At 53.2% G+C, this 25,075-nt stretch overlaps 1 protein-coding gene and 1 pseudogene across 13 annotated transcripts; both read right to left on the bottom strand.

Moving 5' to 3' along the window:
- Positions 1-802: 802 nt before the first annotated feature.
- On the bottom strand, positions 803-15,580 carry GRK6 (G protein-coupled receptor kinase 6). Of its 12 annotated transcripts, none has more exons than XM_081137522.1 (16): positions 15,373-15,580; positions 11,414-11,509; positions 10,349-10,503; positions 10,164-10,241; positions 9,723-9,823; positions 9,312-9,404; positions 9,146-9,209; positions 8,866-9,006; positions 8,389-8,579; positions 7,584-7,621; positions 7,403-7,492; positions 6,263-6,471; positions 6,034-6,171; positions 2,757-2,894; positions 2,542-2,676; positions 803-2,349 (listed from the first exon to the last, which is right to left on the bottom strand). In XM_081137522.1, exons 1-16 carry the CDS (start codon positions 15,422-15,424, stop codon positions 2,344-2,346), a joined length of 1,725 nt encoding a protein of 574 aa, XP_080993648.1. In that variant the 5' UTR covers positions 15,425-15,580; the 3' UTR covers positions 803-2,343. The 12 variants fall into 12 exon arrangements, with proteins under 12 accessions (XP_080993648.1, XP_080993643.1, XP_080993649.1 ...); XM_081137517.1 differs by having other exon boundaries at positions 803-1,870; XM_081137523.1 differs by having other exon boundaries at positions 803-1,872; positions 8,389-8,477.
- A 3,928-nt stretch (positions 15,581-19,508) lies between these two features.
- On the bottom strand, positions 19,509-20,996 carry LOC308555663 (ferritin heavy chain pseudogene; annotated as a pseudogene). The gene is made up of 2 exons: positions 20,951-20,996; positions 19,509-20,081 (listed from the first exon to the last, which is right to left on the bottom strand). The product of its transcript is annotated as a ferritin heavy chain pseudogene (transcript).
- Between the last annotated feature and the right edge of the window lie 4,079 nt (positions 20,997-25,075).

Raw genomic sequence — 25,075 nt, 5'->3', positions numbered from 1 at the left:
CAGAGGCAATGAACAAATCCTTATGGTAGTTACAGGGCATCCCAGAGGGTGGGGAGTGGGAGGCTGAGGTGGGAGATTATGGAATGATAGCTGTTAAGTCTTGGACAGATTTGTGGTTAACAAACTGCCTCCACCCCAAGCCTTTGCATAGGTGGGACGCTATGGAATAGAATGTTCTCCTAATCTCTCTGTCCCCAGCTGAGTGTCTCCTTCAAGGCCTGGCTCAACTATCTTCAGAAGACCTTCTCTGATGCCCACATGCCTCTGCTACAGCCTAATGCCCAGTATCACCACTGTCTTATCTTTGCCCGGCCACATTTCCTGCTTCAACAGAAGGGCACACAGAAGGGTGGCTCTAATCCATGTGCATTGGCCCTGGGCCAGGCACACAATAGGCATCCAGGTAAGACAGACTGGGCAGGTGTTCACACCACACTCTCTAGGCTGCTCCAAGCCCACAATGGATGGCCAGGCCACCTTGGCCTTGGAAGGGGGGACTGCCAGCTAAGCCTGCCTCTCAAGCACAGGCAGAGCCAGACCCATACCTCAGTGTGGACCCACTTCCCTCAGGCCTCACCCCACTTAGAAAGCTGAGAAACCCAAAGGGTGAACCCAAAGACCACCAAGGCCTGCGTGCTTGGAGAGGCTGCCCCAAGATCAGCCCTGGGGCTCCTGGGCCTTGCTGCAAGGGCAGCCCCCACCAGAGCCACCTCCAATCCCTCCCCACTTCTAGCAGGGCCAGGGAAGCAGGAAGATCCTTCAAGCACCAGGAGCAAGAAAGAGGCAGGCAGGGGCAGCTGGCCAGCTTTGTGCTCAGACTGTATTCACATAGAGACATGTGGCAGCTTACATTGGACAAAATGAGTAACAAAAATTGGCTTTAAATATGGAAAAACCAGGGTCCTATAATACCCCAATACTTGGACGAGGGTGGCCATCCAGTCTGGGAAGGGCTGGGGTGGGGTCTGGGGTATAGGCACATGGCCTCAGCCTGCCCCCTCACACACACACACACACACACACACACGCACGCACATGCACGCACACGCACACGCACGCACACATACGCATATAGGGAGGGGTGGATTATTGCTGGGCACATGTGTCTATTGTTATGAGGGAAGTCTGGAATGTTTGAGGGTTGGCCAGGGATACTCTTCCTCCCCTGCCTGGGATGGGGCATTTCTGTAAGAGGTGTCTTCAGGACAGGGCCCAGCATGAGGGCAAGGAGCCCTGCGAGCTGGAAGGCAGAGGCAAACCCATCTGGGACAGCCTGGGCAGTGGACTGATGGATCCCAGGGTCAGCCCAGACTCTGGGCATACTTTGGCACATGCCCCAGATCCAGCTCTGACAAGTGCTGAGAAGGGACAGCATCGGACATCAGAGGGTGGCCTGAGCCCAGGGCAGCAGGGGCAGGCACGAGTCTCACTCGGAGGTCCGCGGTGGTGAGCACAGTGCTGGGGGCTCCGGGGCCTGAGGAGCCTTGAGTTTGGCAGTGGCCCCTCTGCCAGCTCCAGCGTGGGTCTTCAGAATGCTCTAGTCACTATATACATTCATACAAATACATAAATACAGAAAGCCCCGAGCTCCACAGACGAGAGCTGAAGGGACGCACCTTTGTCCCAGGGATAGCCTAGGCCTTGCCAAACTCAGCCAGACCAGGGGCTGAGGGGCAGAGGACATTGGGGACAGCTCCGGTTGTGTTCCCCAGGCCACGACTTGAGTGGACAATGGGGAGGACCACTGTGCAAAACTGTAAACAGCACTCGAAGTAGCTGCTACCGCCAACTGTCGGTGGGGGCCTCAGGCTGGGGGCTAGAGGCGGGTGGGGAGCTCTTCTTCACTGTCGCTGCAGTTCCCACAGCAATCCTGGAGGGCAGGGAAGACACGGAGGGAGAGAGGCAGAGCAAGTGCTGTTAGCCACTAGTGCCATCACTGAGTGGCCCTGCCAGGGCAGGCCAGGAACTGCCCAGGGCCATGCTCTGGGGAAGGGACACCTCATGAGGGGCCTGGAGCAGCAGCTCAGGCCAGACAGAAGTGCAGAGGCTGCCAACTATAGGCTGAAGTAAGGGGGACCAGGTGGAACCCAGGCTTTGCCAGGGCAGGGCCCCATCCAGCCACTCTTCCCTGGGGCAGGTGGAGGCAGGGCATGGGAAAACAGATGGCTAAGCAAGGCTAGCAACTTGAAGGTGCTGGGGTGCAGGGAACTGAAGCAGTGGGGAGGGGAAGGTGGGGAGCGGGCACCGGACTTCTTTCTCCCACATCTCGCCTCTGCATGGAAGGGCTGCCTGTGGCTCCCCGAGGCCAGGCAGCAAGGCCAACCCACGGGGAGCCTACACTGCTCACCTCTGGAAAGAGAAAAGAGGCCGTGAGCCCAGCCAGAGGTGGGGGACAGGTGGGAATGAGGCCAGAGACCCTGGGCACCACTGACACGGCTGGAGGAGGCCTACTCACAGCACATGTGGGCACTGGCTCGGCCTCCCACCCACCGTCCCCTGTAGCAAGGCTGGGGGCCCAGGTAGGACACTACTGGGGGTTACCTGGCGGCTGAAGAGTCTCTGCAGCAGTCCCTTCTTGGGGGGTGCAGGTGGCTGGCCCTTCCAGTCCAGGTCTGGGGGAACTGAACCGTCCAGCCCAAAGACATTCAGCTCCTGGAAGCACTCAGTCTCCACCATCTGCCGTAGGACAGGCAGCTGTGAGAACTGCCCCCAGGGCCGACCCCTGGAGGCCACCCCACCAGCTGGGCAGGCCCCACCTCATTTTGCCAGGGAATGGACACACTGCCCGTGGCAAACTTCTGGTAGAAGTCCTGGTCGGTGGGCTCCAGCTCTACACCCTTAACCGTGGAGAACTGTTCGATGTCCAGGACATCCTTGCAGTAAATGGCCTGGGGCTGGGGGGACAAAGGCAGTGGTCAGATAAGAACACCACCCGTGCATGGGAGGGCAGCTCAGTCCTGAGAATCACTCCAGTCTTGGCCTGGTTGTGCTCTGCTGCTTGTAGCTCTCTGGTTTGGAGTCAGAAACCAGCGACCCATGTACTTCTTAAGCATGGCAGTCCCTTCCCTCTAAGGCTGCTTCCCCTCTATAAACTGGGGATTATTCTCCCTCACTGTCCAGTTGGTGGTGCCTGACCCACTGCATCCAGCAGCCTCCACAGTGCCTGGTGGAACCACTAACAAGTACCCCCTGCATCTGCACACAGCTGTCTGGGCGTGCAGGCTGAATCTCAGCAGGCACTCTCAGCGGGGCACCTGCATGCAGGGCTCAGAGCTGAGGGGTCCTCTGTCCTGGGATGTTCAGCAACTTGCTCCATCCCCTCATGCCTCACAGCCAATCACCTCCCCAGCACCCTGCTGGGAGCCCAACTCACTCCAGAAGGCCACTTTCTTTTTCATCATTACATTGTCTTCTAAATCCTACTATTAAGGACATCAATTAAAACATCATCATATAAAACAGTGCAGTTGCTTTGGAAAAGACTCTGGCAGTTCCCCAAAGGTTAAACATAGTATTACCATATGAGCCAGCAACTCCATTCCTAGATATATACCCAAGAGAAAAGAAAACCTGTGTCCCCACAAAAACTTGTATGTGCACATTCACAGCAGCACTATTCGCAATAGGGAGAAAGTGGAAACAGCCCTAACGCCCATTAACTAATGAAGACAAACAAAATGTGGAACATTCATGCACTGGAATATTGTTCAGTTATATAAAAGAATCGATATATGCTACAATACTGATGCATCTTGAAAACATTACACAAAGGGAAAGATGTCATTCACCAAGGACCACATAGTGTATAACTTTATTTATATAAAATGTCCAGAATAGGCAAATATATAGTGACAGAAAGATTAGTGGTTGCCAGGGGAAGGAGAGAACGGGGAATGAAAATGTTCCTAAATTGATTGTGGTGATGGTTGCACAGTTCTGAACATGCTAAAAAACATTTAATTAAATACTTTAAAATGAATGAATTGCATGGTATGTGAATTAAATCCCAATAAAGCTGTTAAAAACAATATTGCTTTTCACTCGCTGCTTCTAAAAAGTTAAAGTCCAAAGCACTGATTTTCTAACTTTGAAAGAAAAACTGGGGGCAGTGGGTGGTTTAAGGTTAAATTGGGTGATGTGCATGGGAAGCAGGAGTGGCGGCGCAGCCCAGGCAGCTGCTGACTTCAGGCTCAGTCACCCACAGCAATGCCCACATCACAGGGTGCCAGTGAGGCCTACATGACACAATCCTTCAGAGGCCGCAGCCCGCTAGCGGGCCCCTCATGTCCACTCGCCTCCTCTATGGCCCACCCCCATCCCGACATTCCTGCTCAAAGTTCCCCAAAGGCCCCCATCACACTCAGAATAAGACACGCCTGTCACACTGGCCCCTCATTGCTATGTCATTTCTTGAGGCTGGTCCCTGACCCAGGACCTCACTGCCTGGCTGTTCCTTCTCCCTGGAATGCTCACACTCCGAATCTTGGCAGGGCTCTCTCCACATATTTTAGGCTTCTGCTTAACCATCAGCTCCTCAGAGACCATAATGTCTAAAAATATTCCCCCTCCCATCATTCCTTATCTTCTTTTTTTTAACCCTCACCAGAAGATATTTTTTCCATTGCTTTTCAGAGAGAGTGGAAGGGAGACAGAGAGAGAGAAACATCGATGTGAGAGAGACACATCGATTGGTTGCCTTCCACATGGCAGTGCCCTGACCAGGGCCGGGATCAAGCCTGCAACCGACGTATGTGCCCTTGGCCGGAATTGAACCTGGGACCCTTCAGTCCACAGGCTAACACTCTAACCACTGAGCAAACTGGCCAAGGCTCCTTATCTTCTCCTTAGCCTGCTTTTTTGTTCACCACTGCACTTCACATTACCTAAAATGTTTTCACTTACTGCTTTATACTGGCGTGTTCTCCCACTAGAACATGAAGGCAGGACTGGGTCCTGTTGACCCCATGATCTCAGAGTTCTGGCACATCTGGGCACTCAGATATTTGTTGAATGACTAAATGATCATGTGTGTGGTTGAGAGCTATCAACCTAGTCTGCCCATCACCTTCCTGCCTCCCCCGTGTTCCTGGTGAACACAGGACCCAGGCTTCTTACACATGGGAGAAGAGTAAGGACATGACCTAATCTTGGCCAGTCAGAACCTTCCCTGTGACTTCATACACAGAAGCCTGAATTTAGTAGGAGGATAGTCAACAGGTTGAAGCAGAACCAAGAGATGGAGTCCTGGCAACACGGCATGAAACCCTGATGTTGGCCCTACACTGGAATTTCCTGGCCAAATGAAACAACAAACTCCATGTTGGGCGTAAGTCAGTCTGAGGTGGGTTTTTGCCACTTGGACTCTGATAACTCAAGGACATTCCTGCCTGCAGGATGCCTGACCCACTGAGATGTCAGCAAACTGGCGAGACTACAAGAGGGAGAGTTCTGCCCACAGATGGAAGGTCAGCACGGCTAGGTATGGTGGGCAGCTGATGTTATGCCAGCCCAACAGCACTTCCCTCTGCTGTTAACAACATCTTGGTTTTCCTTTGGGGAACTGGCCTCAACCATGGGCAGTGCTTCAGGTAGGCATATGATCTGGATGTGGCACTGAGGGACCTCTGAGTAATCAGAGGCAATAAGCATCAGCCTTAGGCCTTTTATCCCCCCTTTTAGGACTTTTGAAATTATTGGGCAAGAGAGACTCTCTTTATCTACTGGGGTGGCTGAGCTGGTAGGATGTGGGTTCGAGCTGCTGGGCTCACCACTGCCACACCCTGGGGAGAGCTGACTGAGAGAAAAGACTGCACATTGACTAGTACATGGGGAGGAAGAGGAAGAGAGAGAATTCCTACAGCACGGTTGGAGCCCCAGATAGGGCTTTTCATTTTTGTGAGCCCAGGGAATTATGTTTTGTTGGCTAAGCCATTTGAGTTGGGTTTTTTTACATTCAAATGGAAGGTGTCCTGACTCCAAGAGCCCCCAGCCCCCATACTGGCTTGGTCCTGACTTTGAATGGGTGGCACTCACATCAGGCTTGAAGGGTGGCTCCAGCATGCCAGCTCCCAGACGCTTGAAGTTCAGTTTCTTGAAGAGTGGGTGTTCCTTTACCTCACGGGCACCGCCTCCATGGCACCCCAGACGCTCGGCAGGGTCCTTGCAAAGGAGCTGTAGCAGGGGAGGGGTGGTCAGGGTAGCCTTGGGAGAGGTGCCCCCAGTCCCAGCCCTGGGGGGTGGGGTCTCCCACTGGCTGCTGTACCTGGGAGCAGAGGGAGCGGGCCTGGGGGGAAAAGCGATCGGAGTACTCTTCGGCCACCTCCTTCACCAGCCGCTCTACCTCCTCCCGCTTAATCTTCTTTTTCCTCTGCTGGAAGGGTGATTGGCCTGCAATCATCTCGTACAGAAGGCAGCCTAGTGCCCACCAGTCTGGGCTGAACGTGTACCGTTCGTTCTTCACCACCTCGGGAGCTGGGCAGGTGGCATAGGAGTTAGGGGTAAGTAGGAGTTAGGGGTACCCCGGGAATGCCCAGCACATGTCAAGGCAGGGGATCAGCTTGAACACCCACTAGCCAGGCAGGCACTGTCAGTGGCCTGGTGGGGACCATGGTGAGTAGGAGAACACATGACTCATCAAAGGGAGCTGATGTGGCCCTCCAGAGGGCCAGGTCTTCTAATTTTCCAAAGAAGTCAGAAATCCGTATTTTTAATGTGAAGCTGTCTGGCCTATTCAATGTTGGCAACCAATCCCAATTGTTTTAAAAATAATTTGATTGAAACACAAACGCAGGCCAAATGAGGCCCACGTGGCTACCAGTTTTCAACCTATGGGTTTAATATTAGACCAAGGAAAGAGGAGGAAAGTTGCTTGCTGGATGCCTACACTGCCTCCAGGGCAGGGTGAGTTGCCTCTATTGACTCTTCATCTTCGAGGCAACCCTGGCAGCAGGTATGATGACGAAGGTCAGGGAAAATGAGGCTGGGAGTGGCTGGCCCAAGGACACAAATAAGCAGGGGGTGGGGAAGAGGCCATCTGTAGTTGGGGCTCTGCCTACTGTATCACGTGGTCCCAGAGGGGAATCCAGGACCTCATCTTGGCCCCTCCCCAGATGGGCACTCCCACTCTGAGTGTGGGCAGGTCAAGGGAGTGGAGGGCTGGGACCACAGACATGGGTTTGAGTCCCTTCACTGGTAGCCACCTGTAAGCCCAGCCAATAGGAACTCAGTAAGTATTTAGTAAAGGAAGTGGTTTCACATGTGTGTGGGGCCCTGGCTGAGTCTTGACCTTCTGCCCTATGAAAGAGGGACAACAGCTCTTTCTATTCCCTGAGACATAGGAGACTCCCAAACAGAAGTTCAGAAGTTCGGGGGGGGGCAGGCCCAGGACAGTGAGAAGACTCACCCATATAACCCACGGTGCCCACACGGCCTTTGATGGTCTGGCCCTCGGGCACATGCACAGCTAGCCCCAGGTCAGAGATTCGGATGTGACCTGAATGTGGGTGGAAAAGTGGGGAGCCTGTTAAGCAGATGGGCTGGACCCTACCCCATGCCACCCTACCTCTGTGACCCCCCCCACCCACCATGGTCATCCAGTAGGATGTTCTCTGGCTTCAGGTCCCTGTGGGGAGAGAAGGGCAGGGTCAGATGCTGCTCAGTTTGCCAGGCAGCCAGACAGGGCCATACCCTCCCAGCTTGGTTGCCTCCTGGATGTGATGTATAGCAAGGTGTAGGAGCCATTTGCTGTCAGGGTGACAGAGAGCCTTGCCCTCTACCTACAGCAACCCCGGCTCAAGGGAGCAAACAAAGGATCTATAGAGCCAGGACTCCTGGGACTCACTAGGCAAGTGGAAGGCATCTCCCACCTAGGTAAGCTCCGCAGATATCATCAGTAGCCTTGCTTACCCCAGTGTTGAGGGGCTCCCCCCCTCCCTCCTTCCAACCCTGACTCTACCTTTCCTATCCATCAAATTGGGCTGCTCATTCTTCCCTTCCTGGGGCTATTGGGAGGCTCCAAGAAAATAATCACCAATAACAGTAATAGGCAGAGCCCTCACTGCTGAGCCCTGCAGGACCAGTTCCAGTGTATTTTACCAAATCATCTCATTTGGTCCCTATAACAACCCACCAAACAGGAATTATAGCCTCTGCTTTCCGGGAAAGGAAATGGTGTTACGAGCAGAAAGCAGACTGGCCCAAAGTCACTGAGAGGGGTGACAATGCTTGATTCACACCCATGTCAGCCAGATCCTAGAGCCTGGGTTCTGAGTCTTTCAAGTCCACCTAATGTGGGCGTGTACAGAGCCTCCAGCCAGTGCCTCGCAGGGCTCAGATGGGCTTGTGGCTGCACACCCACATCTTTCCACCACCTTCACTCCAGCTTCGCACCTGTACACAATGCGCTCCCGATGCAGGTCCTCCAGTCCACAGCAGATCTCCGCGGTGTAGAAAACAGCCCGTGCCTCTGGGAAGCCAGCCTGGCCCATGTGGTAGATGTGGAATTTAAGGTCACCTCCATTCATCAGCGTCAGCACCAGGCACAGCGCGTCCTTGGTCTCATAGGCATAGGCCAAGCTCACCTGTGGCCATGGGGACCCGAGCCCTCAGGCAGGGGACACAGGCCACCTGGTGGAGGGGCTGGTGCCAGCCACCCAAAAAATCCTCAGTACCACTTCTAGGGGCCCAGCCTGCTTCCCAGGCCTGGTGTCAACACTCCAAACCTGCCCTTCCCAGGCATCTCCAAGAATGGAAGGCGGTGCTTGGAGGGAGTGAGGGGTGGGGTGGGTGGAAAGGACCTTAGCCTGGTGAGAGGGGAGGACCAGCATGTGGCCAGGGGGCAGGGCAGGGTCTCCTGTCTGTACTTACTACAAACCTACTGTTCACTTTCTCCAGGATCTGCTTCTCATTGAGTGCCATGGCCTCCCCTTTCCGCTTCTTGATCCGCTTCTTCTCCAGCTTTTTGCAGGCGTACATCTTGCCTGTTGCCCGCACCTGACAGGCGCACACCTATAGCCAGGGCAGATGGGGCAAATGGGAATGAGTTGTGCTCTTGCTGGGGGTACAGGGGCTTAGTGGGGGAAGGGCTTGTCCAGGACCCACCCTATCCCACCTCTGCACTCTGCAGGGTTCTGGCCTGGCCACTCACCTCCCCAAAGCCACCTTTGCCCAGGACTCGGTACTGCCTGAAGGTGTTTTTGGTCACTGGCTGCCTGTGGGCAAGGGTTTCGGAAGCAAATGGCTGAGCAGGGGTCCAAGGCCCATGACAGCCCCAACAACCTGGTCTGCCCTGGCCTAGCCTTCGAGGAGCTCACCTTTCCAGCCACTTCCACTGCAGGAAACGGTTGAAGTAGATGCTGTCGAGGTAGTCGGCAAAAGGGGCCACACTCAGGTACTCATGGGTCAACCTATTGGGAAGGTCCAGCCCACTGATCAGCCTGATACCCCAGGTTCTCAACTTGATGGACCAGGTCCCCTGTTACATGCATGCTCAGCACAAAAGGCAGAATCCTCAGCCAACCCTCCTGCTAACCCACCTAGGATGGAGACACACACCTGTGCTGAAGCTGAGGATGCTACAAAGAGGGGAGGCAACCTGCCCAAGGTCACACAGCAGGGTCAAGGCTAGGATGAGAGGCTGAGCAGCTGAGCTGTTCAGTCTTCCAGGCCCACAGAAGTCCCCTCCTCAAGACACAATTTTAGGCCTGTGGGAGGGAGAGGCTTACCGGGTGAGCTCCTGGAATAGGTCTTTGCAGGGCCCCTTCTCCAGCCGCTGGGCACAGTTAGTCACCAGTTGCTGGGGGACCTCAGGAATGAGGTCAGGACCCTGGGGACAGGCCACAGACAGGTCAGTGAAGGCGACCCCCTTGGCCAACTGCCCACTCCTAATGCAGAGATGGCAGATATCTTGGGCCTATGCTAGGGGCGGCTGCATGCTGGTGGTGTCCTTGCCTGTCTGGTTGCTGAACTTGGTTCCTGCTTCTACACTAGACAGGGAGAAGCAGAGGCGCTGGCAGGCTGCCTGGCCCCCCCTTAGACTCCGTGCCTGCAGTGCTGCCTGTGAGCCTGGAGCAGCTCCAGGGCATATCTGCCCAGGTGGTGGTCATTCCTCTTCCCATCACTGAGCTCTGCCCGCTGCCGTCATCCCTCCATCACTGCTCACTCACCGTGTGGCTCAGAAAATTCTGCATTAGCCTCTGCCCACATGCCTTCCTCTTCTCATCAGGGGTCACTTCATACTCAGCCTATAGGGTGGGAGGTGGAGAGACTTGAGGTCTGGGGAAAGAATTAGGTGTGGAGTACTGGGGCACTGTGGGTGTTGGGCTGAGCCTCAGGGCTGGGCTGCACTCACCACCTCATCCAGGAAGGCAGTGCAGCGGGTCAGCTCAGGCCTTGTTGTGCAGAACTCTCGAAACAGCAGGCGCCCAATGGGCTGCCGCTCACATAGGCTGTGGTAGTCACGCTCTGCAGCAGAGGTGGGAGCTGCTGGGTTCCTGGACCTGGAGCCTGCCGGCGGGGCATTCCTGTCCACACCACCAGGCCCTGGACCCCAACAACAGCTTCCAGCCCCATAGTATAGCACCCATTATCTCCTTTAGAACCCTCACCACAACCCTGAGGTGGGTACCTCTACTACATTATAGCTTGGGACTCTGAGGCCCAGAAAGGCTAAGTGATTAGTCCAAGGTCACAAAGCCAGGAGCGTGGCTCCAGAATCAGGGCCCTCACCTCCCCCACTGTCTCCTGGTTCACACCACTTGCATTCGTCACAGTGCTGGGGCTGGGTGTGGTCTGAGGTTCCGGCCAGGCCCAGGCTGGGCCCACACCTGCTGCCTGCCTGGCGAAAGTACCGGAGGAAGCTGTGGCTTCCTGCGAGCTCCAGGCTAGATCTCCTATTGTGGCAGTGGAAGCAGCCACAATATACTCCTTGCCCAGGTGTAGGTTGTCAGAGGGGACCTGGGCAACCTCAAGAGCTGCTCAGACCTGTGGCCTCAGCCAAGATAAGCAGGAACTGGAGTCCTGGGCCCTTTTGGTCAAGGCTTTGCTGGGCCTCCCAGGACCCGACTGGGTGAAGCTCCCAACACAGTCAATCTGTGGGCTGGCTCCAGCCCCTACTGTACTCTCTGTCCCCTGAGCTCTGCTTCCTCTAGGCCTGGCCCTTCTTTCCTCTGCTTCTCTCAGCCCCAAATCTGACCCGACCCTGCCCTACCCCCCCACACTCACTCCACCGGCCCCCTGCTGTTCTGTTTGCTCTCTGCCCTCCACCCATCACAAGCCCAGGAACTGAAACCGAGGTGGGTGGTGAGCCTACATCTACTCCCTGGAGCCCCCAACCTTGCCCCTCAGCCCCAGGGTGAGGTCTCAGGGGAGGCTCCCCGGCACCAGCAGGTCATCCTCGCCTCCACCCAGGCCTCACCAATGCTGAGCCGCAGCTCTTCGCACTGGCTGATGTGGGGGAACTGCAGCATCTGTCGCCATTTCTTGCTTTTGCCTTTACGATTCCCGCCACCACCTGTGGGAGCAAACAGGTGCTGAGTTTGGCCACCACCATGTCTCCCCTTCACCCTCAGTGTGATCCAGAGGCCTTCAGGGCCCAGCCTAGGCACAGCTCACTAAAGAGGCACCTCAGGGCTTCCTTCTACATGCTCCAACATACCCTCACTGGGTTCTCCGACACATATGGCCCCCTGGGTCCTCCTGCTAGGGGCTCCTGGGCTGGAAGAGCCAAGAGGGCAGTAAGGCCAGGACACTGGGGGAGGGTGGGATTTCTGGGCAGCCTCAACAAGCCTCAGCTGCTACCTACCAGGTAGAGTTTCCCAGGTGAAGAAAACAGAAAAGAACATGACAATGGCGGAAATCGTGTAAATCAACACCCAGAAGGGAGAGATTCTAGGATGTATGGGACATGCCTGAGAGTTGCCAGAGCCAAAGGGCCACCTGAGTCATCAGGCCCTGCATCAGGGCTATAAAAGACTCAAATAAGGTGGTAGCAGGAGGGCTGGCACTCAGGATGCCTACCCCTGCATACAAGGGCTTTTCTGGCCCTGATACCTGCCTCATTTTACCTAGCTGACCGCCTAACTGCAGCTGCTGAGACCACGGTAACAGCTCAAATGCCTACAAAGTCAGACCAGTATCGTGAATGTGGACCAAATGGGAGACAACAGAGAGTGGTGGAGAGTGTGGTCGACTGAACTAGGCCTTCCTCCCCTCTTTTTTTTAAATGTCTTTATTGATTTGAGAGAGAGGAAAGGAGAGGAGAGAGAGATAGAAACATCAATGATCAGAGAGTCATCATTGATCAGCTGCCTCCTGCATGCCCCCAACCGGGGATCGAGCCCGCATCCCAGGCATGTGCCCTGACCGGGAATCGAACCTCGATCTCCTGGATCCTAGGTCGATGTTGAACCAATGAGCCACGCCTTCCCCCTTTTAATGGGGGCAGCTGCAGCAACAACTCCAGCTCATGCTTTGTTGCTGCCAGGCAGGAATGCTGGCTGTGTGGCCAGCTCTTCTGATTTTTCAAAAGCAGCTGGGAATCCAGGCTGTTACATGAAATATTGGTTCATATTTTTAAAAAATTCCCACTGCAGTCAAATAAAACATGTTAAGAAAGCTATCCAGATGTGGCCTGTGGGCTATGAGGTTGAGAATGGTGGAAGGGGCCTAAGTCTTGAAGTCACATACCTTGGTTGGAATCTCCAATTCACACTTTAGGTCCATCACTTGCCCACTATAAACCTGAATTTCTCCATGTGTACTTTGGGTTCAAAGCCACCTCCAGAGGTATTATGAGGGTGACTGGGAGAGCCTATGTCCAGCACCCAGTATGGCTGTGGCAAGAGGTGGGCCCCAGCTCCAACAACTCAATGGCAATCTCAAGCTACCACTTTCCCTTGCCTGGCCTCAGTTTCCCCTCTGGTTTACCCAGTGTTGTTTCCATCTGGCCTTGCTGAAGGCAGGTAGTGCAAGGGGAAGGCTGCCTTCTAGGGAGGAAGCAGGGTTGGGTCCCTCCGTGTGCTCCCTGACCCAAGCTGACCGGAGGAGGAAGTGTTGCAGGGCACCCATTGGGAAACCCACTAGCAGCCCTCCTCAGCCCACACCCAGCAAATCCCAGTCATTGCTCCACTGTAAGCAACAGACCCCCACCCCCAACCCAGGCAAGGCCTCCTTAGAAGGGGAACTCCTCCCCATCCCCGCAGGTCCCTCACCCAACCCTCCATCCGCCTGCCTCCCCGCAGTTACTTCCTCCCCCCCTCCCAGCCACATTAAGGCAGCAGCACAGAGTCACATGCAAATATCCTGTCCTGAAACTGCCACCAGTCAGTAGGGCTCCTCCCCACCCTAACTTGGTCCTCTTACTGTGCCTCTGGGCACCTGGAAAAGGAAGGACTAAGAGAGGTTTCACACACCCAGGGCTGTCCCATTCATCCTCACAGCAGCTCTGCCAGACGCGGCCCAATTTCATGAGAAAACCAAAACCCTGAAATGAACCATTGTGTCCAAGATTGCAAAACCTGGAGGTAGCAGAGGCAGGATTCAAACCCAGGTCCATGGGACCACAACCTAAGCTCCTTTCCTACCCCAAATATGCCAGGCATCTATTAGGTATCACCTGAATATATACACCCAGGGTTCCCAAACCACTTAGGGCCTCGTATCACTTGGGAAGCTGGCAAAGGCCTGGCCCCAAGCTGTCAGCCAGCTCAGGAAGGGATTTGGATGCAGCCAGTCCACCGACCAGGGTTCAGGACTCAGAGACAATTGGGATTTCCTTTAGTTTTCATGTCCTGTCCCCAACCATTATACAAAAAAAGTTAGTAAAGTTCAGAGAGAAGGGACTTGTCCAGAGCCAAGTAGGTGGGAGGGACAGAGCCAGGTGGGGTGAGGGTTCCCCAGTGGAGGCACAGGTCCCTGGTTTGGCCGTCCCCCCCACGCCTCACCCATGGCCTGAAGAAGCCTGTCTGAAGGTGCCCATACTCTCTGGTCAAGCAAGGCAGTGTTCTCAGTGGCCTGAGGCCTGAACTGGCTACAGCAATAGGAGGGAGGCAGGCCAGGCTCTCCTCACCCCTCCTCCCTGGCTGGCTGGATGACGAGGCAGAACAGAATCGGCAGATGCCCCCAGAGGCTGGGAGGAAGGCCCGGCACCGGACTCGACTCGATAAGGGACAGGAGATAAGGAAGGCTCTGGGCACTAAGGACCAGCCTGACATGCCTATTTCCAGGTAGCACCTCCCTTGGGTCAATACCTATTGGGCAGGCAGAAAGCACCAGATGCTGTGCCAGTGGAGGGCTCCTCTGGGCTTCCTACAGACTGAATTCGGGGCATCCTATGTGCTACACCTGGGTCAACCACAGTCTTGCTATGTAATCTGGAGGGCAGTCCCTGCAAAATGGGGCAGAAAGGTGAAACAGATGACTCAGGGTGGAAGCCCAGCAGAGTGAGGAAACTGTCATGACCTCCCTGTTCTAGAGTTCCGAAAAGAAGGGTCTTGTTCACTGCCGCTGGTCGCCAGCACCCTGGACAGGACACAGCACAGACTGGGTGTTTGTAACCAAAGTGGACAGTAGCAGGTGAGGGGCAGGCCTAGCACCAGGCAGTGAGGACCAGGTCTGGTCCTCTGTGTCTCCCAGGACCCTCTAGAGCAGGTGCCTGCTAACATCTTGGGTGGGAGCCATGAGGAGCTCAGCACATACTTGGTTCACTCGGCCAGCCCTTGCACTTACAGTCCTGCCAGCCAGCATGCTTTCTTCTTCCGAAGCTGCCTCCCCCTTATTTCTGTGCCTGTCTGCCCCACTAGACAGTGCTTCCTGAAGGCAAAAACCATGACCCATTCATCTATGTCCCCAGTGTCATGAGTCCCCGAGCAAGTGGCAATCATGTTGGTGGCGTACGTGACCAGCAGTTTCCCCAAGTCGGATGGCCGTTCATTCATTCTCCGCACCTTCACCCTGCATCAACTTTGTGCCCGTCCAGGCTGTGCGCGGGACCTGGGCCGGGCACGTGGGAGCAGGGTGCCCCTTCCTGGGGCATCTTCTCATCTCTCACCTGGGAGAGGCCTCGGAGAAGCTCTCCCGGGTCTCAGGTCTCACCCTTCCCTCTTCCTTCCTCTCGGTTCACCAGACCGGCTTATTCACCCCCTCACTTTCCCCCCCGCCGCGAGGGCGGTGGCCTGACCCCCGCCCCTTCCTGGGCCCGGCTCGCGGGAGCAGGTGTGGAGGAGGAGAGCGCCGGGCCGGAAAGACCCGCGTCTGCGCAGGGTGCGGGGCACGAAGCGCGCTGCCCTAGGAGCTGCGGTGGCGGGGTCGCCCCGCCGAGCTCAGAGGCCGCGCGCCCGCGTTCTTCGCACCCGGCCGCCCGCGCGGCCGCCTCACCTTCCCGGGCCTTGAGTAGCACCGTGTTCGCTACGATGTTTTCGAGCTCCATGGGCTGCGGCGCCGCCGGGCCGCGCCGCCGGCCGGGATCGCGCGGGAGCCGGGGCCGGATGGCGATCGGCGCGGCTCCGCTCGGCTCGCAGTGACCGCACAGCGGCCTCCCGGGCCTCCCCGGCCGCCGCCGCCAGCCGCGCACTCTCCGCCCCCTCCCGGGGGCCACCCCGACGCCGGCCGGCCCCGCCCCGCCCCACCCTCTGTTTACTCGGCCAGTAGCCCGGAGGGCGCTCCCCGCGCCGTCCTCCCATTAGACAGCCCGTCCATCATCCCCCGCCCCCCGGGCCCGGGATTCGCCCGAAGAAGCAGGGAGGCAGGACTTAAACGTCACCTCTTCCTGGTTGGTTTGAGGTGGGGCTCGGCCCCTAGGTTCGAATTTCTGGGCCTTCGTAGGTTGCCGAACTGCCAATTAGGGCCGAGCCCTCCGCTGGGACAACGGAGGCGGGCTCTCTGGGTCACGCCCAGAGGCCGGATGTGCAGTTGTTCTCGGGCGCGCGCTCTGATTGGGCCGTCCGGCGGGGGTGTGGCCCGGTCCCCGCGGCCGGCCTGGGCTCGTCTGGGGTTTGTAGGGGGAACGCTCGGCGTCCTGGGCCTCCTGTGGCCCGGCCGCGAGCTGCTTTGGGCCGTGTGTGCGGCCGAATTCCTCTGGGTTGGCCCATCCTGGAGGGCGCGCATCGGAAGCGGGGAGAGAGGCGCAGAGGAAGCTGCGGGCCTCCCCAGCGGCTCCCGGGCCTCGGGTTGCGCCGCCGCGGACACCCCCCACCCCCGTCCCCGCTGCCGGATGTTGTGATTTCTCTCCACCCACACAGCCTCGCCCTCCCTCGGCCTCCGCGGCCTTATAAGGCAGCGCTGCCTCCGCGAGAGGTTGGGATGAGCTCACACCCATTACACAGGTGGGGAGCTGAGGCACCAGGGGCTGGCGCTTTGGCCGGAGACTAGTGAGAAAGCAAGGCCGAAACTTTACAGCTCATCAACACCTTCTAGTTCAACATCCTATTCCCGCCACCCCCACTTCGCACGCCAGGAAACGGAGGCTTGGCCCAGCAGCGAGTAGGGCAGAACCAGGGTCCGCGGGGCTTCTGTCACCTCCCCATTCATTCGTCCAAAAGTACAGAGCGGCCGCTTTGCGCCGGGCGCCGAGCCAGGTGCAGGGGAAGGCGGCGGCCGGCAAGATAGCCAGGCTCCCTGCTTACATGCTAGCAAGAGGATAAAGATGGTGATCCAGTAAATAAATAAGTAGCATGGCCTCAGAGAGTGATAAGTGCTATTAAGGCTGAACATTAATACGGGGAAACCTCGTTTAAAATGGAGTCGGGAGGCCAGAAGGGGGAGCCCTCTTGCACTGCCACTGGAGGTTAATCACAGGCCCCCAAATGGAGATGTCAATGAGGAACCTCAACAGGAAGAGACACACCTTGCCAGTTGGTAGTACTTTACCACCCCAGGGAGGAAGGGAGATATCCTTTCTTACCCCAAACAGTCCTTTTTCTCCAGTGGACTTCCTTTTAAAACAACCTCTCTCCACTTCTTTCTTTTTTTCCATGAATTAATGTTCCTCTCCTTTGCTTTTTGAAATTACCTATGGTTTTGCTATAGCATGTTTGTCTTGAATTGCAAGTCTCTGTTATTCCCGAATAAAAACACCAACAAAAAGTTTTCTTTTTAAGGACAACAAGACAAAATAAGAGTGAGGGGAAATGGTCTCAGGACATATGACGTTTGAGCAGATCCAACCACACGCACAAAGATCAGGGGGAACAGAGTTCCAAGTAGAGGAAACAGCAAGTGCAAGGGCTCAGCCGAGGGAAAGTTTTATGTGTTCACGGAAGAGGAAGGCCTGTGTAGCTATAGCACGCAAGGGTCTGACATGAGATGAAGGAACAAGGACACTCTCTAGATTGTGAAAGGCTTTGTAGATTATGGGAAGGCATTTTTTGTTTTTCTTAAGTGAAATGTGAAGCCCCTGAAAGGATGGTTTATACTTAAAAAGAACTCTAGCTAGTGGACTTTAAGGGGACCAAGAGTGGAAGCAGAGAGAGCAGTTTGGAGGCTACAGAATTCCAGTAGAGGGAGGATGGTAGCTTGGACCAAGAAGGTGGCAGTGGATATGTAGCAGTGATTTTCAATCTTTTTCATCTCATGGCACACAGGAACTAATTACTAAAATTCTGTGACACGCCAAAAAATGTATTCTTTGCTGATACAGAAAAAAAAAAAAAAAAGGTGTAATTTTGATTCATTCACACCAGACAGCTATTGTGCTGGCTGTTGTCATTTTTAAAAAAATATATCTTTATTGATTTCAGAGAGAGGAAGGGAGAGGGAGAGAGAGAGAGAAACATCAATGATGAGACAATCATTGATCGGCTGCCTCCTGCACGCTCCTGACTGGGGATCAAGCCCACAACCTGGGGCATGTGCCCTGACCAGGAATTGAAACTCAATCTCCTGAATCCTAGGCCAATGCTCAGCCCCTGAGGCCACGCCCAGCCAGGCTGTTGTCATTTTTTTATTTGACAGTCTAAGGGGGAAAGAGATCAGTACCCCTGACTAAATAGTCAGGTACTGTATGTTTTAAAAATTCTTGCGGCACATGATTGAAAATTGCTGATATGGAGAAAAGTACATTGACCTAGAACACATTTGGAAGTAAAGGTAAGTACTTGAAAGAGGGAAACCTATCTAGTAGGACAAAGGGCAAGTACCTCACCCAGTGAAGGCTGTTGTGTCCAAATGAGACCTGAGAGTTAAGTGAGAATGTGCAGGTTTTAGAGGTCACTGGAGTAGGGAGGGAAAGAGCTTTTCTGGACCAAGGGCCAGCACATATTGAAAGCTCTGGAGAAGATGTAGGGGCTCACACACTTGGCCCCTGATAGCAGAGCACTGGGCTAGAGTTTCAGGTGCACATTGTATTGGGCGTGGGGGCCAAGAAATGAGGCCAGGCATTGGAGGGGCCTGGATCAGGGAGGTCTTTGGAAGCCACGTAGAGTTTGTACTTCATTTTGAGGGAAGCAGGGAGCTGTCAAGAGTGTTTTAAGCCCGGGAGCAGTGTGATCAGATTTGCTTACTCTGAGCCCCACTGTGGAGGACGTGCTAGGGGTGGGGGATCAAGGGTCCAGAGAGAGTGGCTTAGCTGCCTTGTGAACATCTGTTGTTTTGGTGCCTAGCATCCGAGCACTCCTCCTCTTTAGGAGGAAACCTATGAAATGCAGAGATAGGCCCTCATTTCACTATGGAAATCAAAGGGGAGGTAGAATTTCCTCTTTAAGGTTTGTCACAGCTGGGGCACGTTTCCAATGCTTCCAAATAGGTATTTGTATCCAATGCAAGTGATTAACATAAGACCTCAGATGGACCATTTAGGATTCACTATGGAGACTGTGGAAAGGGAGCGGAAGGTGGTCAAGCCAGGTTCTTTCTGGGGCATGGGGATGCAGCAAGGACCCAAGAGCATCCAATATATTCCTTGTCTGCCTATTACCCAGACTTGTCTTTGCTGTTTGCAGCCAAGTACCCTGAGTAAGGCAGGCAGGAGGCCTTTTTGTTGTGTTATTAATCCTCACCAGAGGATATTTTTCCCATTCCTTTTCATAAAGAGTGGAAGGGAGAGAGATGGAGAAACATCGATGTGAGAGAGACACATGGATTTGTTGCCTCCTGCAGGTCCCCCAGCTAGGGCTGGGATTGAGCCTGCAGCAGAAGTATGTGCCCTTGACCGGAAATTGAACCCAAGACCCTTCAGTCCGCTGGCAGATGCTCTAACCTCTGAGCCAAACTGGGTAGGGTCCAAAGTAATCTTTTTAAAAGGGGAAGTTGCCACCCACCATCTGAGATAATTGCGTGCAAGCAAAACAAGAAATGAATGTTCAAGGTGATTTCTTGCAGCTTTTGTCTGAAAAGATGAACTGTGCTCATTATCGCTGGGTACCAAATTACTTAATTTGAAGGAACGGTACAAATGGAAGAACATAAGTAGATGATTTGGTACAACTTACAGAAAAGGTAAAGGTAACCCCAATATGCATGTACTATTTTGGTGACCAGGGAAGTCACCCTGTGGCTATGGGAAGCCAGCCTCAGGCTTAGCTTTCATCACTGTCTCCCAGGGTGTGCTTGTCAAAAAGATACTTTGCCATGCAAGATTCGGGAGGGAGCCCCCGCCTTGTGCAATATGGTTGCGTGGTCACCCAGTTCTTTGATGGGTTTTGCCTGCTCACTCAGGTAATGAGTCTCAATGAAGTCACACAAATGGGGGTCATTTTTGTCAATGGCCAGTTTGTACACGTCCAGTAGTGACTGATTCACACTTTTTCCCAAGTGTAATGCACTCCATTGCATTCAGCCCATTCTCCCAGTCATCATGGTCTGGTTTCTTGATATCCTGAAGGAAGATTCAGCCACCTTGTCCTGCAGCTTCACCAGTTTCTCAGCATGTTCCCTCTCTTTATGAGACTGTTGAAGAAAATATTTGGCCAAATTCTTCAAAGCCACATCACCATAGCCAAAGTAGTAAGACATGAATAGACAAACATAAGAGGCACAGAGGTCCAGATTGATTTGGCAGTTGATGGTGGCCTCCGAGTCCTGGTGGTAGATCTGGCGCACCTGAGAGGGAGACACAATTGTCTGGGTGGGTGGCTTGGGCCTCAGGATGTCTGAGGGCACCGTGAGGAGTGGAGGAGGGCTAGATCTAAGTGACCCATGGGGATAGAGGACGAGTGCTGGGTCTGACCCAACACTGTTGAAGCAGGAAACCGTGGCAACTCTCAGCCAAGACTGTCCTGCACTAATTATCCTTAATAGGGACTGATTAGGTAAAATTTGATCCTTTCCGGTACAGGAATACTATGTAGCTGTTAAAAAAAAAAAGTGTGGATGCTCTTCCTGCACTGCTATACACTGTTAAATAAAAAAGGGAAGTGTAGGGCAGTGTGTAAGGTTTGTTAGCATTTTTTTGGGAAGGTCAGGATAGGCTAGGTTATGCTGCAGTAACAAAAAAAAAATCTCTAAATGTCAGTGACTTAAAACAAGTTTACGTCTCAGGTTCACTCCATGTCAGATGCAGGGTGCTGGGAGGTGGGGAGGCTCCACTGAGTCACCACTCAGTGACCTATGGTGACAGGGGCTCCATCTCAATTTGTCCTTCCACAATAGCAGCTGGTGAAAGGAAATGTGACTCCCTGGTGGCCCTTAAAGTTTGCAGCCTGAAGTGATGCAAGTCCCTTCTGCTCACATTTCCTTAGTCAAAGCAAACAACATGGCCACAACTGACTTGAAAGGAGTGTGAGGTACAACACTACAGGGTAGGATTTTATTTTCCAAACATGAGAGGAGCAATAAACTACCATCCCACAGGCACTTCTGTAATGTGACCTTGCCATCCCTGCATCAAGAAGTGGGCTCTAATTTCCCTGTCCCTAGTGATTCTTGTTGTCAGTAGAATCTAATGGAACTGATGTACTTGAGGTCTGAAGCTAGGTCAGAAAAGGCCATGCAGCCAGCCTGGTTCTCTGACAATGCTCACTCTCCGGAAGCTTCTCTCGGGATGTTCCCTCAGAATCAGTGGCCATTATGTGAGGAGACCAAACAGAATGAAAAGGCCATGTGTAGGTGCTCTGCTCCCATGGACAGTCCCACCACTATATGTATGAAGGAGGAAGCCTTCAGGTGATTCCAGCTCCTGGCCATCGGAGTCAGCCCCAGTCATTCATGTATCCCCAGATGAGGGTCCTGGCATTTGTAGTGGAGAGACATAGCCATTCCTGCTGTGTCCTGCCTAATTCTGGACCTGCAAAATCCACGAACATAATAAAATAGGAATTTCATGCCACTAGATTGGGAGTGTTTTTGTTTGTTTGTTTTGTTTTTACACAGAAATAGTTTCCTGGAATAACTACTATATGTCTGGAAGGAGAATATTATCGGTAACATTTGGTAAACAATACTAACAACTACCACAGACGGATTTGCTTCCATGCGCATTGACTTCCTCTGGAAGGACATGTGAGGCCCAGGAACACTGGTTGCTTCTAGGAAGGGGGAAGTAAGTGGCCAGGGACAGGAGTAGGAGGGAGGCTTTACATTGAATACCCTTTTGGACTTTTAATCTTGTGTCTTGAGACTGTATTGTTTATTTTAAAAATAAGTGATCTTATCACTCTCCTATTCAGAGCCCTCCAGTGGCTCCCTGGGGGCAGGCAGCCTCTAAGTGGCCCCTGTGACCTTCCTTCTCCATATTCCCCTCTGATGTGATTACCATCCCTTGAGCTCCGGCTAGACCCAATGACTCACTTCTAATGAAAAGAATGTAGCAAAAGTGCTCTACATCATCTCCAAGATTAGGCTACTAAAAGGCTGTGGCTTCTGTGTTCGGAGCCCACTCTCACCCCCTCGCTGGCTCACTCTGAAGGAAGCCAGCCCCCACGTGGTGAGCTGCCCTATAGAGAGACCTACATCGCAGGGAACTAAGGTCTCCAGCCAACAACCAAGAATGACCTGAGGCCCCAGCCTTGTGAATGAACTTGGAAATGGACCCTACCCCAGTTGTGATGACTGCAACCTCATGAGAGATTATTCCAGAGGTACCCAGTTAAACAGTGCCCAGGTACTTTTTTTTTTTTTTAATCCTCATTTGAGGATATTTTTTCCATTGATTTTTAGAGAGTGGAGGGGAGGGAGGCAGAGGGAGAGAGAGAGAAACACAATGTGAGAGAGACATATCCATTGCTTGCCCCCCCCCCCCCCCCGCACGCTCTCCGCTGTGGCCAGGGATCAAACCTGCAACCCAGGTATGTGCCCTTGACCTGGAATCGAACCTGAGACTCTTGAGTGTGTGGGCCGACACTCTGACCACTGAGTTACACCGGCCAACGCATCAGTGCCCAGGTTCTTGGCTCACAAAAACTGTGACACAATAAATATTTTTTAGTGTGTTAAATTTGGGGACAGTTTGTTATCTCTTATTAGCAGCAATAGATAACTAATATATTTCCTGTTACACTTAAAAATAAAACCCAAGCTCCTCCCCATGGCCTACCAAGGCCCACCTTGATCGGGCCCATGTAGCTCTCTTCAACTTTCTCTCATACCCCCTCCTTCTTGTCATACTGTGAGAAGGTCAGCCACTCACTGACCTTCTTTCTGCATCCACCTGGAGCTGCACTGTCCAATACAGTAGCCACTAGCCACATGTAGCTATTTAAATTAAAATTAATTAAAGCCCGGCAGGGCATGGCTCAGCGGATGAGCATCGACCTAGGGTCCAGGGGATCAGGGTTCGATTCCCGGTCAGGGCACATGCCCGGGTTGCGGGCTCGATCCCCAGTCGGGGCCGTGCAGGAGGCAGCCGATCAATGACTCTCTCATCATTGATGTTTCTGTCTCTCTTTCTCCCTTTCCTTTCCTCTCTCTGAAATCAATAAAGATATATATTTTTAAAAATTAATTAAAATGAGACAAAAAGAAAATTCAGTTCCTCAGTCACACTAGGCCCATATCAAGTGCTCAGTAGCTATGTGTGACTCGTGGCTATGATACTGGACCATGCAGATAGATAATATTTCCATTATCACAGGAAGTTCTGTTAGACAGCACTGGTTTGCAGGAAGGAGTGACTTCTATTTGCATAAAAGTCCCATGGTGACACCCTGAAAGCCTGAGAGAAAAAATGGTACCACCAACAGAGGAGGAATGAAGGATGGAGGGATGGGGACCTTATTATCTCCTGAACTTGTCTTTCAACAGGCAGTTCTGCTACCTTTTGAAAACTGTGTCCCAAGTCTCTGCTAGAGAGGACTGGGATTTGTGTGTGTCTGTTTGTGTCCAGGCATTGTGAGCAGGAACTTGATGGTTTCCCACTTCTTACCCCATAGACCCACATCCCAGCTGTAGAAGATGGAAACAAAAAGAAAATTCAGTTCTTCAGTCACACTAGGCCCATTTCAAGTGCTCAGTAGCCATATGTGACTAGTGGCTACCATATTGGACCACACAGATAGATAATAATTCCATCATCACAGAAAGTTCTGTCAAGGCAAGGAGATGGTGCCTTTCTGCTCTGGTCCAAACCTGTTGATGGAAGAGACCCAGATATACAGGGAGGACTGGGGCAGATGTATAGAAATTGCTGGGAGGGGGAAATGTGTTCACACGGGCAAGTTTCTTTGTAAACTTCTATAGATTGCGCCTCAGCCATATGCCAGGGTCTGCACTTTCACTTGCATTCCCATGCGAACATCTCACCAATTCTGCCAGGCAGTGTGAGTGCCCATCCCTCCTAAAGATGTGTGGCAATTAAGGCTCAGAGAGGCTGAGCCCCTGACTCACGGTCATCCCGGAGGTCAGTGGCCAGGAGAGGATTTGAAGATCTCCTGAGTCGAGGTTATTGCTGTTTCTTCCTCCCAGCTCCCGCTTCCTATTCTTCAAGTTACTGATTTACAGAGCTGATCATGAGGGATTTGGTTTTGTTTTAGGAAACTTCCTGGTACCAATGTATAAATTCTTGCACCCGTTAGGACATTGGGTTGCAACTAAAACTGGCTTAGGTAAAAAAGGAAATTTATTGGTTCAAGCAACTGAAAAGTATAGGAGGTAGTTTTCACTTCAAGGGTCTTGGGATCCCAGGTCTCAAATGGTGTCACTCAAAATTTGTCTTTCCCATACCCTGACTCTGCTTTTAACCAGTGTTGTCTTTGTTGCCAGCCAGGTTTCCCCCGGAGATGTTAGAAATGGCTGCTGGCAGCGCCAAGCTCACTTCTTACCAGTGTGGCGACTTACCTAGAAAGAGAAAGCCCCTGTCTTGATTCCAGCCAACATCCAGGGGCCGCCCCTCGGTGGTTCGATTTGAGTCAGGCGTTCATTTTGAGCCAGTCTGAGGACAAAGACAGGCAGGGTTCTGGTTGTCTAGGTCTGGATCACATGCCCACTCCACCCTCAGCTGAGGACTGGGGTAACCCTACTGTATCCGTATCGATGAGGATGGGAAGGAGATGGCTTCTTCCCCAAAGGACCATTGCGGAGCCTAAAGGGGTTCCTGGACTCCATTCCCGTGTGTGTGTAGAGAGGCTTCCCCACACCAAGCAAATCTCAGACACCAGACACCCCAGGTAAAGGACTCAGTCCCACAAGACACCCCCCCCCCCCGATTCAAACGCCAGTCAGAGTCCAGATTATTGTCTGTGCTTCTGACCAACTGGCTATAAATCAGAGGTTCCTCTCCCTTTGGTTTGACTAATTTGCTAGAATGGCTCACATAACGCAGGAAAACCCACTCCCTACATTACCGATTGATTACAAAGGATATTAAAAGATACAAATCAACAGCCAGGTGAAGAGATACAGAGGCGAGGTCCTGAACAAAGGCGCTTCTGTCCTCGTGGAGCTTGGGGCCCAGCGCAGTGGCACATGGAAGTCTTCTGGTTCTACAGCATGCAGCTCTTCTAAAAAAGGCCAATGAGCTGTTCTGGGTTTTTATGACATAGTCGTGATTTACTAAGTCAGCGATTTTCAACCAGTGTGCTGCAAGAATTTTTAAAACATGCAATACCTGACTATTTAGTCAAGGGCACTGACCCCTTTTCCCTTAGACGGTCAAATAAAAAAATGATGACCAGTCAACACAACCGTAGCTGTCCAGTGAATGAATCAGGGG

This window comes from Miniopterus schreibersii (assembly GCF_964146895.1).
Source record: "Miniopterus schreibersii genome assembly, chromosome: 4".
NCBI classification, from domain to species: Eukaryota; Metazoa; Chordata; class Mammalia; order Chiroptera; family Miniopteridae; genus Miniopterus; species Miniopterus schreibersii.
The sequence above is the reverse complement of the archived record's forward strand: the minus strand, read 5'-3'. Positions and strand labels throughout refer to the sequence as shown.